General features: G+C 35.8%; 1 protein-coding gene across 1 annotated transcript in view; it reads left to right on the plus strand.

The window, feature by feature from the left end:
- Positions 1-14,253, plus strand: part of LOC109340001 (12-oxophytodienoate reductase 1-like) — a 24,163-nt gene extending 9,910 nt beyond the window's left edge. The window contains exons 4-7 of the mRNA XM_019577558.1: positions 5,925-6,070; positions 6,289-6,419; positions 7,093-7,271; positions 13,529-14,253. Coding sequence (XP_019433103.1) covers positions 5,925-6,070; positions 6,289-6,419; positions 7,093-7,271; positions 13,529-14,113 — 1,041 coding nt within the window. The 3' untranslated portion in view covers positions 14,114-14,253. The remainder of the gene's footprint in view (positions 1-5,924; positions 6,071-6,288; positions 6,420-7,092; positions 7,272-13,528) is intronic.
- The last annotated feature ends 5,012 nt before the right edge of the window (positions 14,254-19,265 follow it).

Here is a 19,265-nt window from a genome sequence, read left to right on the forward strand (position 1 = left end):
CAAGCTTAAGGGCCTTAAGTTTTGAAGCAATATTGGACATTCCGATAATGTATTCCCTTATGTTTCCCTTGCCTTGATACCTCATGGAAATCAAGTTCTGTAACAGAGTACTTATTTCCGTCTTAACGCTCTTTGCAAAGCATTTTTCAATCTCAGCAAGGAAAGTTTTGGCACTGTTTATCTCATCCGAGATAGTACCCCTAAAGACCTCTGGAATGTCACGCTTAATGATCATTAGACTCATGCGATTAGAGCGATCCCACTTCTCATAATCCTTCCTCACTTCAAAGGCACTGGATTCCGTAGGAGAAGAGGGTTGCTCTACCCTTAATGCATAGTCTAGATCCATGCAGCCAAGAAAAATTTTCATGTTCTCTTTCCAGTCCTTAAAATTTTCACCATTAAGGACCGGAACTAAATTCAAATTCACAAATATAGAAGCAATTGACATAGCTGATTCAGACACAAGACAAAGTATTAAAATATGCTCACAACTTAAAATTATCATTGTGCTTAAACAATGGTATGTCCAAATCAAGATACCTAGTGCACCATTAACATCAAGTCTTTGGATAGTGATATCAACTGCAAGTGGTACTCTTGTTGTAATGATCAAACATTTATAATAAGATATGTCAACTGACGAATCCCTCTTTGGATTGATTCATCAGTCACATGTATAAAAATTTAGAATTATAACATGTTTATCATCATAGGTGTGTATGATCTTCGGCCAAATATTAACTTTCCTTTGGGCCAACTAATACTTGCATGAATAATCATACACACTTACATCTAATATTCCTCATGAGTTATATCCATGAGAGAGGTCACTTTGGCGACATTTCACTTCAATTGGCTCACTTAAAATAACAGACAACCTTAATGGACAACCAAATAACAATTAAAAAACCAATGCACAAAGATTCCAAAGCCCCATGAACTTTATCGTACTCTTGCTTGGGCGAGGTAATCTCGCTTTGGCGAGGTACTCTCGCTTGAGAGCAATAGAAGCCAATGCTTCTGTTTGGCTCTCGCTTGAGCGGGCCTTATGTCGCCCGTACACTCGCTTGGGCGAGCTGTCGCTTGGGCGAGGATCTTCTCGCTTAAGCGCAATAGAAGCCAATGCTTCTGTTTAACTCTCGCTTGGGCGAGCCACTCTCGCTTGGGCGAGACACTCTCGCTTGGGCGAGACACTCTCGCTTGAGCGAGAGCACTGCGACAGAACACGAACAATGCGATTTCTACATCGATGTTCTTCAAAAAATCACCCAAAAATTCAAGAAAACAGCAAAAAAACAATATTCATTCATTTCGAATCTATCTATATTCATATGAAAAAGCATGAATGTCTATCCTAATCGATCCATGGCATAAATGAAAACACCAAAACCCTAAATCAATTCAGATTTTGGGAAAGAAAAGCAAGAACCCTAATTTCACTCATGATTCAAATTGGGGTGGCTCTGATACCACTTGTTGGAGAATTTCTCCATCTATAATCCTTAGATTAAATGCGGAAGTCCTAATGATCATGGCTTTGTAGCGTTAACACAATGTTTATGCCCATACATAAACCCAAATGGAACAACCATGGTCCAGACCGAAGAAACCCCAAATGATTTCATGGTGAAGATGAAGAACATACCTTGATTAGCTGTTTATGCCCATACATAAACCCAAATGGAACAACCATGATCCAGACCGAAGAAACCCCAATTGATTTCATGGTGAAAATGAAGAACATACCTTGATTAACCATTTGGAATCTCGAAGGTATGAGGGTGTGATGATATTCCAGATGTCAGAGCACTTGATGGTTTTCCTTTGTGCTTCTCTAGAGGGGAATGAGAGAGCTCAAAAACTTGAGTGTGTGCCTTGTGAGGAGAGATGCCTTATGGTTTCCTTATGGATGACTTAATAGTGTTTTATCCTTATGGATAACTCTATCCTCATCCACCTTTATTCTCCTTAACCCTACACTTGGAAACCTGTTGCTCTACAAATGGGGATCATAACCCATAAAAGTAACCCGAAGCGGTTACTACTTAAGTTGCAATAATTCCGATTCAGTCCCTTCATCAAATCAAAAATTGCCTGAAGGTATCTACGCTTATATTATTTCATGACACATATGCCCTTAGCCACCAAATTAATTACTGAAGATCATTTTATATTTTGGCTAATTAAATAATAGTCATAAAACAATTATAGAATTATATTTGTGACTCATAAATTGTCAGAAATTCTAACACAAATATGACGAGGATAATTGCTTCTCAGCCCATAGCAGGCCCCACTAAAGTTAGGACAAGGACTAGGGTGAACAATTCTCGACATGTCTTAGGTCATACTATGTGTCAGCCATTAGCTAAGAATTATTTAATCATTAAAAAATTTAATTAAATTACTTTTGCAGTCACACAATAAATAATTGCTAGAACAATAGATTATAAATAGGCTCCCGAGTAATCTATCCCCTAAACCCATCCGTGTCATATTTCTAAAATTCACCTAGAACCCACACCTAAAACAAAAGACATTAGAAGATTTTTTTTTGGGATTCTAAGTAAAAAACCAACTTATTTAAAGATTGTTAACACCAACCACATATCAATTGTTCAAACTCCAAACATTAAACAACCAATGTTACATGTGAAAATATTAAAACTAAAAATAATTAAGAAGTGTGTATAAACAACTAGAGAAACAAATATTTAAATTACAATGTGCAGGCTCAGAGTTGGGGTCAAATTTGAAACCCACCACTGCCGAAAACCAAAGTGGGAAAACCTGAATCATCATCAGGTCAACACAGTTTTCCCCGCTTTGATTGGGACAAGTTTTGGCTACCTTGAGTAAAATATTTCTAGTCAAAGTTACATATTAATAAGAATACTTAAATTTTCTGCTTTTTTTATGAAGATATTAAAATATTATAATTTTATCTTTTAAGTGTAAAGAAATCACATTTTTATATCTTTTTTTTTTCATTGTAAAATTTTTATAAATAAGATACAAAATAATAAATGCAGTATAAAAATATAATATATTGATAATAAGGAGAGCAGATTAACCTAAGTGCATCATACGGAGGGAACTTGTTGGGATTTTTTATATTATACAATAGCTTTATAATTATGATTCTATATTTTATATATATATATATATATATATATATATATGTTATATTTGCCTAAGTACCTAAACTTTTATACTTGTATGTTGTCTTCCTTTCTACTAACATTTATATGTCCCTAAAAGTGAGCTCAATTTATAGGGCTAATAAAGTTTGAATAATCGGGCTTAAACTCTTGTGATTATCATCTCCCCCACCCCCAGAAAAAGTTCTATAAAAAACTTAAACATTTATAATTGAATGTGTTGGATAATATGAAATTATTGAATTGTCTTCACCCAATAATTCAAGTTTTTTTTTTTGGTAAAATTTGAACTTCTTAAGCTATGGAAGCCTACGAGGTAATAAAATTTAAAATTTGACATAAAGTATGATGGGCCTATATATACAAATTTGGAGGAAGTTGGTGGGCATGAGACACCCAATGCTAGTGAGGACAAAGAGTGATCATTGGTGCAAGAGGCACAAGTAATGAGTGGTTCCTATAGCATGCTTTCAAGTGGAGGAACATATGAATGAACTGATTACACATATAAACGAGAAGGTTTTACCTATATGAACAACATTTATTATCTTTTTGGAAGCAACAATTCTGGGATGATTTATCTCATTGGAAGTTTTCCTCGAGATTGGATGGTTAGAATTAGCATTGAGAATTTTGACCATTATGCTCATACTCCTGCAATGCTTATCTAAACTAGAGTGAGTATGAGAGATATATGTTTATAAAAAATACATGAAATTCATGCCCACCCTAAATACAAAACGAGTGAGCTTGAAGACGATTGGATGTGATTTTTTTTTCAAAAGTAAGGAAAATCTTAAAAACTATAAAATTAAATAAAGTTAACTACTATTAAAACAACAATCATGTGCCGAGTTTTTTAAATCACTTATAATTAATACAGTTAATTACGGTGACACCTCTTAAGTTTTAATGAAATTATACAAACCACCCATCACTTTTCTACAAGTACACAAACTTCCTCTAGTTTTTATACTTTCGTTACACTGGTCACCCTTGTATGAGAAATAAGTGTGATCTTTTAAATAAAAAATGTGATAGATGCAATTACGTTAAATAAAACATGATATATTGTGAGAAAAAATCCAAATAATATACAAATCAATGTATCTTTATTATTTTTTGTTACAAAATGCATCAACAATTCTAAAGAGATGTTGTTTAAATCGCTCTTATATTATATCGTAACCAACCAAAGATAATAAAGAGGTACCGTCTCATATATTATTTGGATTTGTCTCCACAATATATCATGTTTTGTTTAACTTAATTCCATTTATCATATTTTTTGTTCAAAAAAATTACATTTATATCTCATGCATGGGTGATCAGTATAACGAAAGTATAAAAAATAGAGAGATTTGTGTAGGTATGGAAAAGTGAGGAATGGTTTGTATAATTTCGCTAAAACTCAGGTTGTGAATGTAATTTATTCTAATTAATATTGGATTAAAATTACAAGAACTGAATAAGTCCAAACATGTAGCATACATCTACTTTAACTCCTGACAAACAAAACAACTAACATCATAAGTTCATCAATTTCTGTAAAATGTGAGAGTTTATGATTATAAGCTACATGAGTATAAGGCATGATGAAATTTGTTAGTATAGGATATCATAGGAAGAGATGGATTATATCTTCCATACCATGAAAACCAATTAGTAGGGTGACGTTTTGTTCCCATCTGGGTACAAGTGCACCAGGTTACATCATATTGATAAGAAAAAATATTAAAAAAAGAAATATAATGTAAGATTTTAATATGTCTAATGATGAGCTTGTCATGACAACCAATAAAGTTCTTGGACAAAACAGACTTTTTTTTATCAAGCAAAAATATTTGAAGAGAGATTGAAAGAACAAGTAGTACTCATATCTACATAGATAGATAATTAAACATTACAATTAAGAAAATAACTAGAAGGATTTCGCACCCAATCCACAAAAGAGTAATTAAAATCAGCAAAGTTCGCATTGAGGAGGTTCCAAGATTGAAGAGAAATATTACCTCATCTATGTGAACTACCATTCTCGAATATGATTTTGTTCCTAACCAACCACAAAGACCAAATAGTAACAAACCAAAGAGATATCAATTGATGTTTATACTTTTTCTCCATCCATAGCATATTCATTTGAGATTGAAAATTGCTCTTAACATTATTGGGGATAATTGAATAAAGATCAAACCATGAATAATTTTTTTGTCAAATACCATAAGATGAAGTGCATGAGAAGAACAAATGCTTGATGAATTCTTCCGTCATTCTACAAAAAGCACACTAAAGTGGAACTTGCTCCTAAGACTCCATGACTAGCTAGATTCAATCTTGTTGGAACACCATCTAAAGACATTCTCCATACTAAGCATCTCATTTTTGTTGGAACATTAGATGCCCACAATCTTCTAAAGGAACCATTACCATTATTGTTATCACCTTGTTGAAGCACCTGATAAGCATTGCAGATTGAGTATTGATCATCCTTGTCATGAACCCAAAGCCATCCATCATCATGATCCTGTACAAGTCTTGCATCTTCAAGAATCTTTAGAAGGTCTTCGATTTCTTCTTGTTCCCAAAGGAACAACCTCCTTCGCGTTTTGAGGTTCCAAGTCCAAACACTATTTCTCCATTCTTCCAATGAGCTAATAGTTGCATCTTTGTCCAAAGTCACTTGAAATAATCTTATAAAACAATTTTGAAGGCAAACCTCCCCTGCCCACACATCTGTCCAGAACTTAATGGACTGTCCAGATCCTACTCTTCTACAAACACCTCACTAGACAGAGATCTTACAACAATGTTCCTCAACCCCATGCTATATTGTATTACACTCAAAGAACTTCTAAGGGTGGTCTTGTGATAACTGAAGCTACTGGTGTCTCTGACACTGCACAAGGGTAATTTGTTTTCTACACTTTACTATTGTATTACACTCTTATTTACCTTATAGGTCAAGATAAGACTCATATCAAATGTAAATAAGCTTTATTCTCCTTGCTAGCTTTTGAGTGGAGTTAGATCTAACTATTCATATATTTTTCTTTTGTTTTTTTTTTTTGTTTTTTTAAAAAGAATTACTCAATTTGATTTATTAATGTTATTATTAAATACATAGGATGGTGCACACACCTGGCATATGGACAAAAGAGCAAGTGGAGGCATGGAAACCCATTGTGGATGCTGTTCATGCCAAGGGTGGTATATTCTTTTGTCAACTTTGGCATGTTGGAAGGGTTTCTAAATCAGGTACTTCTAACTTGGTTTACTCCTCTGATTAAATGAAAAAAATAAATAGTAATTAGATCATTTTTATTTTATTTACACTTAGGCCAAGTTTAATTTTTTCTCTTGTTTACAAAAGAAAAAAATAAAAAGAAAAAACTTATGAATGGAAATCTCTTTGGAGCTTGTTCTTTTATTTATTGGTATGTAACACTTTCTCCACTACTCTTTCTCATAATGAAAATTTGGTACAACAACTTGGTTACCGAATATATGAGTGACATGCTTCTGGACAAAAATCCTCTCACAATCTCTTTATTATGCTTCTTTTCAACTAAATTGCCACATCATATCATATCATGTTTAAGTCTAAAGTTAACACTGTCTGCCCCAGCAAGTAATTAAGTTGGGAAACTTCACTGATCAAGTTATTTATGCTCAACCAATTCAAGTTAAATTTATTCCTAGATTAGATATATCATATTGCTTTGGCTTTACCTTTGCAGTCAAATATATTCATTTTATTTTTCATAAATCAAATTACTTGGTACTAAAGTGGAAATGATTGGTTGTTATTAGTGGCACTCTAAAGGTGAAATCATGTTTTAATTTTCAAGTAATATACTGTTGTTTCTTATGAATATCTATATACATGATGCACATGCTCAATATATGCATGTTTTATTATTCTTAACAGAATTTCAACCAAATGGGCAAGCTCCAATATCTTCAACAAATAAGTCACTCACACCCCAATATCAAAGTAATGGCATTGATGAATCACAGTACACACCGCCAAGGAGGCTAAGGATAGATGAAATTCCTCATATTGTAAATGACTTCAGACTTGCTGCAAAAAATGCCATTGAAGCTGGTAATTCATTGAAATATAGTACACTAAGGGTCTCTTAGGACTTAGGTTTTGAAGGGGAGCAAAGAGAGATAGAAGACTTTAAAGTTATCTTACAAGTGTATTTCAATGGCTCTCTAGCTTTCTTTTTTCCTTCCATTCCCTTCAAAATTCAATTTGCAAATTGATCTTAAATATTTCACAACTTAATTTTCTTCAACCATGGCATAAATTGGTTTCGAAAATTGGAGAAAAAACCTTAAGTAAATGGGCTTGTCCCAAAAATGAGCAAATTAGGTTGTGCTAACTCTTCAATTATTTACTAAGTTTGTAATGCATAGTAAATAAAAATAAAATATATCCTTAGTTAAGATGGCTCACTTAAGAGATAAAGTCACTTTTTAAAATAATGATATTCTAGAACTAGACTATTTTTTTCTTTAATTAATTAAGATGGCCTTGTGACCTGAAAACAACATTTTCATTTTGGAGTGTAAGAATCTGTATATCTAACCTCCCCCATGACACAATAAGTGGCACTAGGCCATACCTTAAAGTTAATTCATAAGGTGCATTAAGATGATTTTACATATCTAACATACATTCTATGGTGATACAAGAGCCATGTGTCAAAAAAGCTCTGCTAGGGTTTGATATCCAACATTCTTGGATCTTCAATGATGAACACTGTACACTCCAACACAATGATTCCTTGGACATTCCTGGCTAATCTTGACAACCCTGCTTCTGCAGAGGTTATCATTCCGAAAGTCACGGCTCCAAAAATCCAGGAAATCCAAAACAAAAAATCCTTTGCTCAAGCTCTCAAGGCCACCTGCGACATCTCCATTTCTCAGTTGCCTCAGCCATGTATTAAGGGTGATGCCATAGCAATAAAGATCCCGGAGGAGGAGTACCAAGCTGGGCTCTAACGTTGTAAGACTCACCTTCATGGAAGGCTCATCCTATCCAAAGGGGATTCGCCCATCAAGTTCAATGAGCTTCGAGCAAAGCTACAAGGGCTATGGACCATGATTGGATCATGGAGTATGATCTCCTTGGGTCGTGGGTTCTATGATTTCTCTTTCTCCTCGGTTGAGGACATGAGGACGGTTTGTGCGGTGGGATCTTGGAGTTTGAAGCCTGGATTTTTGAGGTTGTCTTTGTGGACCCCGGATTTCAATCCTAATCTTCAGAAGATGTCTCACTCTCAGTGTTGGGTTAGGATTTTGGGTCTCCCTCTTGAATATTGGAGCGCTAGGATCCTGTTCTCAATTGTTGGAGGGTTGGGAACCCCAATCTCCCTTGATGAAGCAACTACAAGTAGGTCATTTGGACACTTTGCCAGGATTCTGGTGGACATTGACCTCAAAGGCTAACTGCCAAACCAAATTTTGGTAGAACGTGAAGGATTTGCCTTCTTTGTTTACATAGAGTATGAGAAGCTCCCCGAGTTCTGTTCTGGTTGTCAATCCATTGGTCACCTTATCTCTCAATGTAAGAGAACTAGGAAGGATCAAGGAGTTGATGCTCTAAGGCCTAAGAAACCTGACCCTGCTAGGAATGCTCCAAAGACCAATCCTGAAAATGAGACTGCCCCTAGCATTGGTAGCAAGAGAACCCAACATAGGGACTCTGACCCTAACAAGCTGGGACACTTGCCTAAAGAAAATCTGGTGAATGATCTAACCATCAATTTGGAGTTTGATAACTGTGTAAATGTGCCAATGGATCATCTGCAAAGTTTGGAGGTTGGTGATTCAGATGAGTCAAATGATGAGGGGTCGAAAGACACTAGAGTGGAGGACTCAATGGAGCCTGAGGCTAATAATGTTCAGCTTTTATCAGCTGAGAAGTTCACAGTCCAATCTAATGATCAAATCATCAATCCTCATGCTGCTAAGGAGTCAAGACTTGTGGGCAGACTTTGGGCTGATGAAGAGGAAGAGGACATGTCTGATAGGGGGGATCCTATCATAGCTGAGGAGGGGAATTATACAAAAGTGTTGACTAAGTCTCAAAAGAAAAAACTGAGACACAAGCAAAGCTTGGAGAGAGTTCACTTTACCCGGAGGAGTGGCTACCTAAACGTTTCTAAATGAAGGCGCTCTATTAGAATAGTAGAGGCATAGGCAATCATAAAACTAGACTAGTCTTCAAAAAGCTTTGTTCTGAAAACAAGCCTGATGTTGTGTTCATTTTTGAGCCCATGGTGCCCTCTAATAAGATCAACCCCTTATTTTGATCTGGTTTAAATCTAAAGCTCTTCACTGTGAATGATAGGGGTAGCCTGTTGCCTAATATCTGGGGCCTTTGTCAGGTTGGCCTCAATCCAACCATTGTCTCTAACACCTCTCAGCAAGTCTCCATCTCTTTGGTCCTGGATAGCCAGCTCATTTTTATTTGTGCTGTTTATGCTCACACTCAATATCTAATGCGCAGGCCCTTATGGTATGATATTCTTTCCCTGATTTCTGCCAATAATGGTCCTTGGTGTTGCATAGGAGACTTCAACTCTGTCCTGGGTGCCAATGAGTGCAGAGGAGCCTCCCTGCCTAATAGACTTGCTTGTGATGATTTTAAGATGTTCTCTGAGATTGGTAGCTTGCACCATTTGCCAACAAGAGGTGCTGAGTTCACCTGGTTTAATAGAAGGAGAGGGGTGGCTCATACTGAAAAAAGATTAGACAGAACAATCTGTAATGACAGTTGGCTATCAGCTTGGCAACACACTTCCTGCTTCACCCTTCCTAGATCTTCTTCTGATCATCATCCATTGATGCTTTGCTCTTCCAATGGCTCTAACACTCTGCAATCTCATTTTAGATTCCATAAGATGTGGCTTCAACATCAGGGTCTAAGAAGTGTGGTTGAGGCTCACTGGTCCAATTCTGTTGTTGGTTGCCCTATGTATGTTCTATCTAATAAGCTTAAGGGTCTTAAACTCATTTTGAAATCCTGGAACAATGAGGTTTTTGGCAACACTCATTTAAGGGTTAAAAATGCCTTAACTTCTGTTGAGCTCGTCCAACAGAAGCTCTCAGCTGAGGGCCAATCTGATCTTCTTTTGGTTCAAGAGGAGCAGGCTCAAAAGGAGCTGCTCGTGGCCTTGAATTATGAAGAGGAATTTTGGAAAGAGAAGTCTAGATTGAAGTGGAAGATCAGTGGTGATAGGAATACTAGCTACTTCCATAAGATTGCCAAAATCAGGTTTGCTACTAAGTCCATGTCTATGCTTAGAAAGGAGGATGCAACTCTGCTTGATCAACATGCAATTGAAGAACATGTGTTGGACTACTTCACCAACTTGTATGCCTCTGAGAATGAAACTCTGCCTAGTAGCCTCATTAGCGAGGCCATTCCTCAGTTGGTTTCTGATGAAGACAACATTATGCTATCCTCAATCCCTTTGAATGAGGAGATTAGATCTGCTGTTTTTGCAATGAATGGTGAGGGGGCTCCTGGTCCTGATGGGTTTGGTGGTTGTTTTTCCAAGACTTTTGGGATATCATTGGCCATGATGTGTGTCAATCTGTTATCCAGTTTTTCTCTCAGGGCTGGATCCTTCCCAATCTCAATTCTAATAATATTGTCCTAATCCCTAAGTTCTCTGGTGCTGATAGAATTGAAGACTTTAGGCCAATTGCCTTAGCAAACTTCCAATTCAAAATCATCACCAAAGTCTTGGCTGACAGGTTGGCTATTATTGCTCCAAAAATCATTTCAAACCAGCAGATGAGCTTCATCAAGGATAGACATATCCAGGACTGCATTTGCATTGCCTCTGAAGCAATTAATCTCCTTGACCACAAGACCTTTGGTGGTAATCTAGCTTTAAAGCTGGATATCAAGAAGGCTTTTGATACTATTGGACACTCTCAAGGCCTTTGGTTTTTCTAATTCCTTCACCAACTGGGTAGGGGTCATCCTGAAATCTGCTAAGCTATCCATTTATGTTAATGGTCATCTGGTGGGCTTTTTCAGTTGCAAGAGAGGGGTTAGGCAAGGTGATCCTTTGTCTCCCCTTCTGTTTTGTTTGGTTGAGGATGTGCTCAGCAGAGGCTTAACCAAGCTGCTGGAAAGTGGGCAATTTAGCTCAATTTCGGGTCCTAGGATTGCCACTCCTAGCCATGTCCTATATGCTGATGATTTCCTGATTTTTTGTAAAGGGATCAAAAAGAATCTAGCTGCAATTAAGGATCTGTTTCTGGACTATGCTAACGTTTCTGGCCAATGCTTAAACCTAAGCAAGTGCAAGTTCTATTCCACTCAAGCCAATGCTAGGAAAATTACCAAGCTCACTCACTGGTTGGGTTTTGGTGCTGGTCAATTGCCCTTCAACTATCTTGGTGTCCCCTTATTCAAGGGAAAGCCTAAGGCTATCCATTTGCAACCAATTGCTGACAGAATTGTCACTAAGTTGGCCAAGTGGAAAGGGTCCTGCCTCTCTATTATGGGTAGAGTTGAGCTCGTTAAATCTATCATTCATAGTATGTTAACCTACAGCTTTCAGGTCTACAATTGGCCTGTCAATTTACTCAAAAGGATTGATAGTTGCATAAGGAATTTCATCTGGTCTGGGGACACTCAAGTCAAAAAACTTGTTACTGTTGCTTGGCATAAGGTTTGTTGCCTTGTTAGTGAGGGTGGCCTTCGCATAAGATCTTTCTCAGCCATGAATCAAGCTGCAATTCTCTAACTTGCTTGGGATATGAGATGCTCATCTCAGGAATGGGCAACTTTTTACAGGAAGAGATACTCTAAAAGGATCACCTATACCAAGTCCTCTGTTTGGCCTGGTATCAAGATTCATTGGCAGCTGACCAAGGACAATTCAATCTGGTTACTGGGTGATGGCTCTAGCATCAACTATTGGTTGGACAATTGGCTTGGCTCCCCTATAGCTGATCTTCTTGCAATTCCTTATCCTATCTCTTCTGTTCTTCAAGCCAGAGTTGCTGATTTCATGCAGGATTCTTCCTGGATCATTCCTGAGTGGTTGGCTAGGCTCCATCCTACAGTGTGTCAGCAAATTATGAATACTCCAATTTCTAATGCAACTACGGATGATAGAGTGGCTTGGTTACACTCTACAGATGGATCTCTTAGCATGAAAGAGGCCTACCTTTTCACCAAGCCTGCCCAAACTCATCTCAACTGGTGCAAGCAGGTTTGGTCCATATCAATCCCTCCCTCAAAATCCTTCCTTACATGGAGGCTTTACAATAACAGATTGCCAACCGATGAGAATTTGAAAGCCAGAGGCACGGCTATGGGATCCATTTGTAATCTCTGTTGGACTAGTGAAGAGACTTCAACCCATTTGTTCTTTCAGTGCAGATTTGCTACTGATATCTGGAATTGGTTGAGTAGCCAACTTGGTCTCAGAGTTGACAATGCTTCCATTCAATCCCTGATGGTCATCTCTAAAAGGTGGAGCCCTCAAGTCAATTTGGTCATAAGGGCTAGCATTATTAATTCTATCTCTGCCATCTGGTTCTGCAGGAACAAAGCCAGATTTGAGAATTTATCCATTTCCATTGCCCATGCAACGACAAAAGTAAAAAATGACACTTCCTTCACAGGGAACTTTTCCAATCTTTGTGTCAGGTCGTCCATGAATGAATTCTCAATCCTGAAGGCTTTCAACATCACTTGCCACTACAACAAGGCTCCCTCAATTTTGGAGGTGACTTGGAACCTCCCTGCCTCTGGTTGGGTCAAAATAAACTCTGACGGGGCTGCTAAGGGCTCTCCTGGGCATGCAGGAGGAGGTGCTATCTTTAGGGACAACTTTGGTAGTTGCCTTGGTTGCTTTGCCTCCTACTTCAATATTCAGGACTCTCTTTATGCTGAAGTCCTTGCTGCAATCTTGGCTATCCAAATTGCATCCTCTAAAGGTTGGCTTCTTGTGTGGCTCGAGTGTGATTCTTCTTTGGTAGTGGAGATCTTCAGGGGTACCATGGTGGTTCCTTGGAAGCTAAGTAATCTAATGCTCAAGTGTAGGAAGACCATGTTGGCTATGCAAATCAAGGTTTCTCATATATATAGGAAAGGCAATGTTTGTGCGGATAAATTAGCCAATTATGGTGTAAACTCTCGGTGTGATTCTTGGTGGACTAGTCCCCCTTCTTTTATTTTGCATGATCTTCATAGAAACAGATTGTTACTTCCGAATTATAGGTTTAGGAATTGTAATGGCTCCTTGTAATCAGTCTTTCTAATCTATTGTGGATGTGTTCCACCCTTGCCTTAAAAAAAATTGGTGATACAAATTGTAGGATTTGATGGGATTGAGATCCATGGGGCCTACGGTTACCTACATGAGCAATTTATGAAGGATGCAGTGAATGACCGAGCAGATGAATATGGTGGATCCATTGAGAACCGATGTAGATTCACTTTAGAAGTTGTTGAAGCTATTGCGAATGAGATAGGACCAGAAAGAGTTGGTATTAGACTATCACCTTATGCAGAATTCATGGAAAGTGGAGACACAAATCCCAAAGCATTGGGTCTCTACATGGCTAATGCCCTTAACAAATATGGTATCCTATATTGTCACATGGTTGAACCAAGAATGAAGAATGTTCTTCAAATAGATGATCAATGCCCTCATAGCCTAGTACCAATGAGAAAAGCCTTTAATGGAACATTCATAACTAATGGAGGATTTGATCAAGAAGAAGGGAACAAAGTAGTTGATGAAAATAGGGCAGATCTTGTTGCTTATGGTCGTTTGTTCTTGGCTAATCCAGATTTGCCCAAGAGATATGCAATTGAAGCTCCTCTCATTAAGTACAATCGTGAGACATTCTACACTCCTGATCCTGTTGTTGGGTACATTGATTACCCATTTCTTGAATGAAACCAATGCTTAGTTAAGCATTCAAATCAAGTTATCAACAACTTCATAGTTTAATAAACTTTTCCTCCTTTCTACGTTCTGGGATCATGTCTGCAAGTTTGGTTTCTAGTGCAATGAGAATAAATATGCTTTATTACTCCCACTTTGTTTACATATTCTTCATATGCCTCTTATATTCTTTTAATTTGTAGGTTATGGGAAAAACAAGTTGAATAATTGGAGGACCTTTTAAAGAATGTGCATTGAGCTTTGTTATATCTTGTTGATTAATAAAAGCTCTAACTTCACCTAGAGGGCTCTTGGTGAATAGGTGGCTGGAGTAAACATTAAAAATAATCTAAAAAAATTATTAAAGCATGTGCGTTAAAGGTCATGCATGTCTATCCCAATATAGTGAACACTCTAGAAATTTATGCCCCAAAAATTTCATAGGAAGCGGGTCCCACTTCCATATTTACATAGGTGAGTCTATTAAGAGTACTCATGTAGCCTAGCTACTCCACTCCAATTGGAGTATAGATCTTATTAAGAGTTTAACTCATCCTTACATTTGCTGCAGAAATCATGTTTCTCATAATTTTATAGCATGTTCATTCTCATAATACTTTACAACGTGTTATTACTCATTGAACCTATTTCTTAGGATCTCCAGTCAGTTAGGTCGGGTTAACATCATGAGTGATCCTCGTTCTAAGGGAAATAGTCCTATACTCTTAGAAGTATTATGGACTTTCTCTCTAGCTAGTCATTTCGTCAAAGGATCTACTAAGTTATTCTCAGTACGTACATGATCCACTCTAATAGCTTCTGTAGATAGTAACTCTCTGATGGTGTTGTGCTTACGACAAATTTGTCATTTCTTACCATTATAAAAGCGGTTCTCAATTTTTGCCATAGTCACGGTACTATCACATTGGATCAACATAGTTGATATCAGTTTTTCTATAGGGGAATCTCTGCAAGCAAGCTTTTCTACCAACTTAATTTTTCACTAGCTATTGCTAGTGCTATCATCTCAACTTCCATAATGGATTGAGCTAAAATAGTCAGTTTTTTGCTAGACTCTAGATAGTTCATCTCACCATTTATGACTTCTTACCACAAATCAGCATTCAAAGAAGTCAAAACTTCTTGGAAAGTTGATGAATTATCCTCCAATATATAGACAATATAATTAGGTCTATACTCTCTAGTAGTTGTTGTTTTTTTACTTCTTCTAGGTTCTATTTCAAACCTTTCATTTTTATCATTATCTCTAATCACATGTATGTGATTATTTGATGTGCCCCCACTATTCCTCAATTTAAAAGGGAATTTATTTTTCATTGAAATCAATATCGTTTAGACTCGATGATCACTTTTGCGTTAAGGTCGTAAAACATGCACGCCTTGCTTTTTACAACATACCTAACGAATACACGTTCATAGGCTTTGTGAGTTTAGCACTTTAGGGGCATACCATCAGAAATGATTTCACGAGCAATTCTATGCATTTCAATGGACTAAGACTCTACTGATTTATCATCAGTCTTATGATAGTTGAGGTAACGACTAACAACATATTTTTTAGTTTCAGTTTCCTCAGTACTATATTTCTTTTCAAGTGCATACCAAATTAATTTGGTAGACTTGTATGAACTATAATAATCGCAAAGATCACCAGACAACACATTCAGAATGAAATTCTTACATAATTAATTATTTGCATTCCAGGGAGCTATTTGAATAGTTAGTTTATCCTTTTTCTCTTTTTCAGCTTTTTTCGGCACATTGGGACATCGATTTTTAGAACGTGTGCAACTTTCTCATAGTGGGGAATATTTTCATCTTATGTTGCCACCATTTGAGATTTGTCCCATCAAATCGAAATGGTTTTTTCAGGTGAAAGATATTTGGTCCAGTAATATTATCTACGAATGCATTGCATTAGAATCTTCTTAAAATTGTTGTTACCGTAGCTTGCAACAATTCTAAATGACACGAAATAATACTTATTGGCTGAGTCACGGCCATGTCGCTCTATTTAAGACATTTTGTGGCACTACCCAAAATGTGCAAGCAGACTATCAAACACGACATCCCAAAGATAAAACACCCCAAATCTCTGTTATCGAATTTTTGCTACACTCTAAGAACCAATCTCGAATGCACCCACCACAATATGGCTACCAGTGCCAATTCTCAAAATTCCCACAATATGGCTACCCTTGCCAATTATTTTCCCTCGATACTGACTACCAGTGTGTTCTCGAAATTCCCACAATTTGGTTGTCTGTACCAATTCTTAGTACCACGAAAAGAAAGGGGGAGAAGTTTGCCGAAAATGAATCAGCGAAAAATATGAGGGAGAAATAAAAAGTTGAATGAAAGGACATTTAACTTGGAACAAGAAAATATCAAGGGAAGAAGCTTCTATTTATAACTTGAATTTTTTTTCAAATTCCTCATCTCTCCAATGTGGGACTTGGGAGTTGTTTTTTCAAAACTCTTCTATGTGGGGCTTATGAGTTTTTTAGATTTCACACCCAAAAGTTCTCACTAATGGCTTTCAATAAACCAAGTTCCAACACCAACAATATGGAGTTTTCTTTAGTGACTAATATTTATTCAACAACCTGTTTCTTATTAAAACGTTTTCTTATCGTCAATTGAGAAGACTTTAGGTGTTTAGTTAAATATGTTAGTGTTTATTTTTTTTTAATAAAGTATTGTTCTGTTTTACCCATTTAATCAGGTTTTTTGTTTGCAATTGAGCAATTTTCATATTTATTTTTATTTATGCACTATTATGCTTGACTCGTTATACCTATTTTTATTTACTATTTACACTTTATTCAAGAATTTGTTCGTTATTAAAACAATTTCCTCTTTTTGTTTGAGAATTCTTTTGGTGTACTGTTATATATGTCATTGTTTTTGCAAATAAAGTTAGCATTAAGGAGAGTTTTCCCTTCTATTTTGCTCATTAAGAACATGTTTTATTTTTACATTTCAGGATGCTTTTGGGTTTGTCTTTATTTTTGCTCTACTACACTTGACTCATTACACTTGAGTTTTCTTTATTGATTACTCTTCATTCAACAAGTTGTTTCTTATTAAAACATTTTCCTATTTTCGATTGAGAATACTTTGGGTGTATTTGAAAAAAATTGTCAATGTTTTCTAAAAGTAAGTTAGCATTCTAAAGAGTGTGCTCTTCTATTTTACCCGTTTTCATGAGGATTTAATTTTGAAATTGCACATACTTTCGGATTTGTCTTTATTTTTACACTAGAACATGACTCAGTACACCTGGGTTTTCTTCTTTGGTTATTCTTTATCCAACGAGTTGCTCCTTATTAAAATGTTTTCGTATATCGATTGAGATTACTTTATGTATTTTGTTAAATATGTTAGTGTTTTATTTTCAAATAAGTTCGCATTATGGAGTATTCGCTCTTTTGTTTTACCCATTTTAATAAAGTTTTATCTTTGTGTTTAAGCATGCTTTCAGGTTTGTCTTTATTCTTGTATCACCACGCTTGACTCATTACTCGTGAGTTTTATTTATGGATCACTCTTTATTCAATAAGGTGTTTCTTATTAAATCATTTTCCTATTTTCGATTGACAATATATACTTTGGGTGGTTTACTAAATATGTCAATGTTTTCTTATAAATAAAGTTAGCATTCTCGATAGTGTGTTCTCTGTATTAACTGTTCTTATCATGTTTTATTTTTTAATATGAGCGTGCTTTCAGGTTTGTCTTTATTATCGTTCCACTATATTGACTTATCACACCTGAATTATAACTTGATTAGTTACTATTTATTCATAAAGTTGTTTCTCAATAAAATGTTTTCATCTCGTCAATAGGTGAGTGTTTTTTAGGAAATAAAACTAGCAAGATACCAGTGCATTAGCGATGCACGGGGCAATACTTCTTCTTTGCTGCAAGATTAATAACACATATTACATGTACATTTATATTGTTAATAAATATATGTTAATTGTGCATTCGTATTGTTAAGAACACACATGTGACCCGTGCATTCGCATGACTAAAAACACACATGTTACCTGTACATTCGCATTACTAAGAAAACACATGTTACTCATGCATTCGCATAGTTAAAACACACATGTTACTTATACATTCACATTATTAAGAATACACGTCTTACATGTGTATTTGCATATTCAATCACATAAGAAAAAAGAAATGACAATTTTTAATTTGAATTTTCTAATGGAAATAACAAAGTGAAAATCTGAAACATGATATCATATTACATGATATACATAGATTAATGTAAAGAAATAGTTTGGATGTGAAAAATGATTTCAATCTCATCTAATGCTCAATGTCTATTACATTTTAACATAATAAAACATAGGTATGGTAAACACTCAATTTTGGTGGGGTAGCAACATAGACCAATCTCTAATTAGTATTAAATTATTAATATATAAAATATATAAAAAGTAAGGATAGTGTGGAAATGTACATAGTAATAACATGTGACATGAATGAGTTTTTTTTAATTTTTTAATAACTTAGAACATTTTAAGATGGGAAAATGTGAGGAGAATGTGACATGTGCCATATTTTAAGATGCGAAAATGTGAGGAGAATGTGACATGTGGCATGAAGGGAAAACATGTGAGGAGGATGTAACATGTGGCATGAAGGGAAAACATGTAAGGAGGATAGACAGACAGACAGACACACAGACAGACAGACAGACAGACAGACAGACAGACAGACAGACAGACAGAGAGATAGATAGATAGATAGATAGATAGATAGATTGATTGATTGATTGATTGATCCATCAACATAAATCTTCTCATGAAAATTCAAAGAATCTAAAATATTAAAATTCAATTAGAAAAGTGTTACAAAACTTTGATGAGGTGTAACAATGCAATTATTCTTAGATTAATAGTAAACGTTAAATAATATACATTGATTAATGTAAAGAAATAGTTTGGATGTGAAAAATGATTTCAATCTCATCTAATGCTCAATGTCTATTACATTTTAACATAATAAAACATAGGTATGGTAAATACTCAATTTTGGTGGGGTAACAACATAGACCAATCCCTAATTAGTATTAAATTATTAACATATAAAATATATAAAAAGTAAGGATAGTGTGAGAATG

The sequence above is a fragment of the Lupinus angustifolius genome, unplaced genomic scaffold (genome assembly GCF_001865875.1).
Source record: "Lupinus angustifolius cultivar Tanjil unplaced genomic scaffold, LupAngTanjil_v1.0 Scaffold_126_1, whole genome shotgun sequence".
NCBI classification, from domain to species: Eukaryota; Viridiplantae; Streptophyta; class Magnoliopsida; order Fabales; family Fabaceae; genus Lupinus; species Lupinus angustifolius.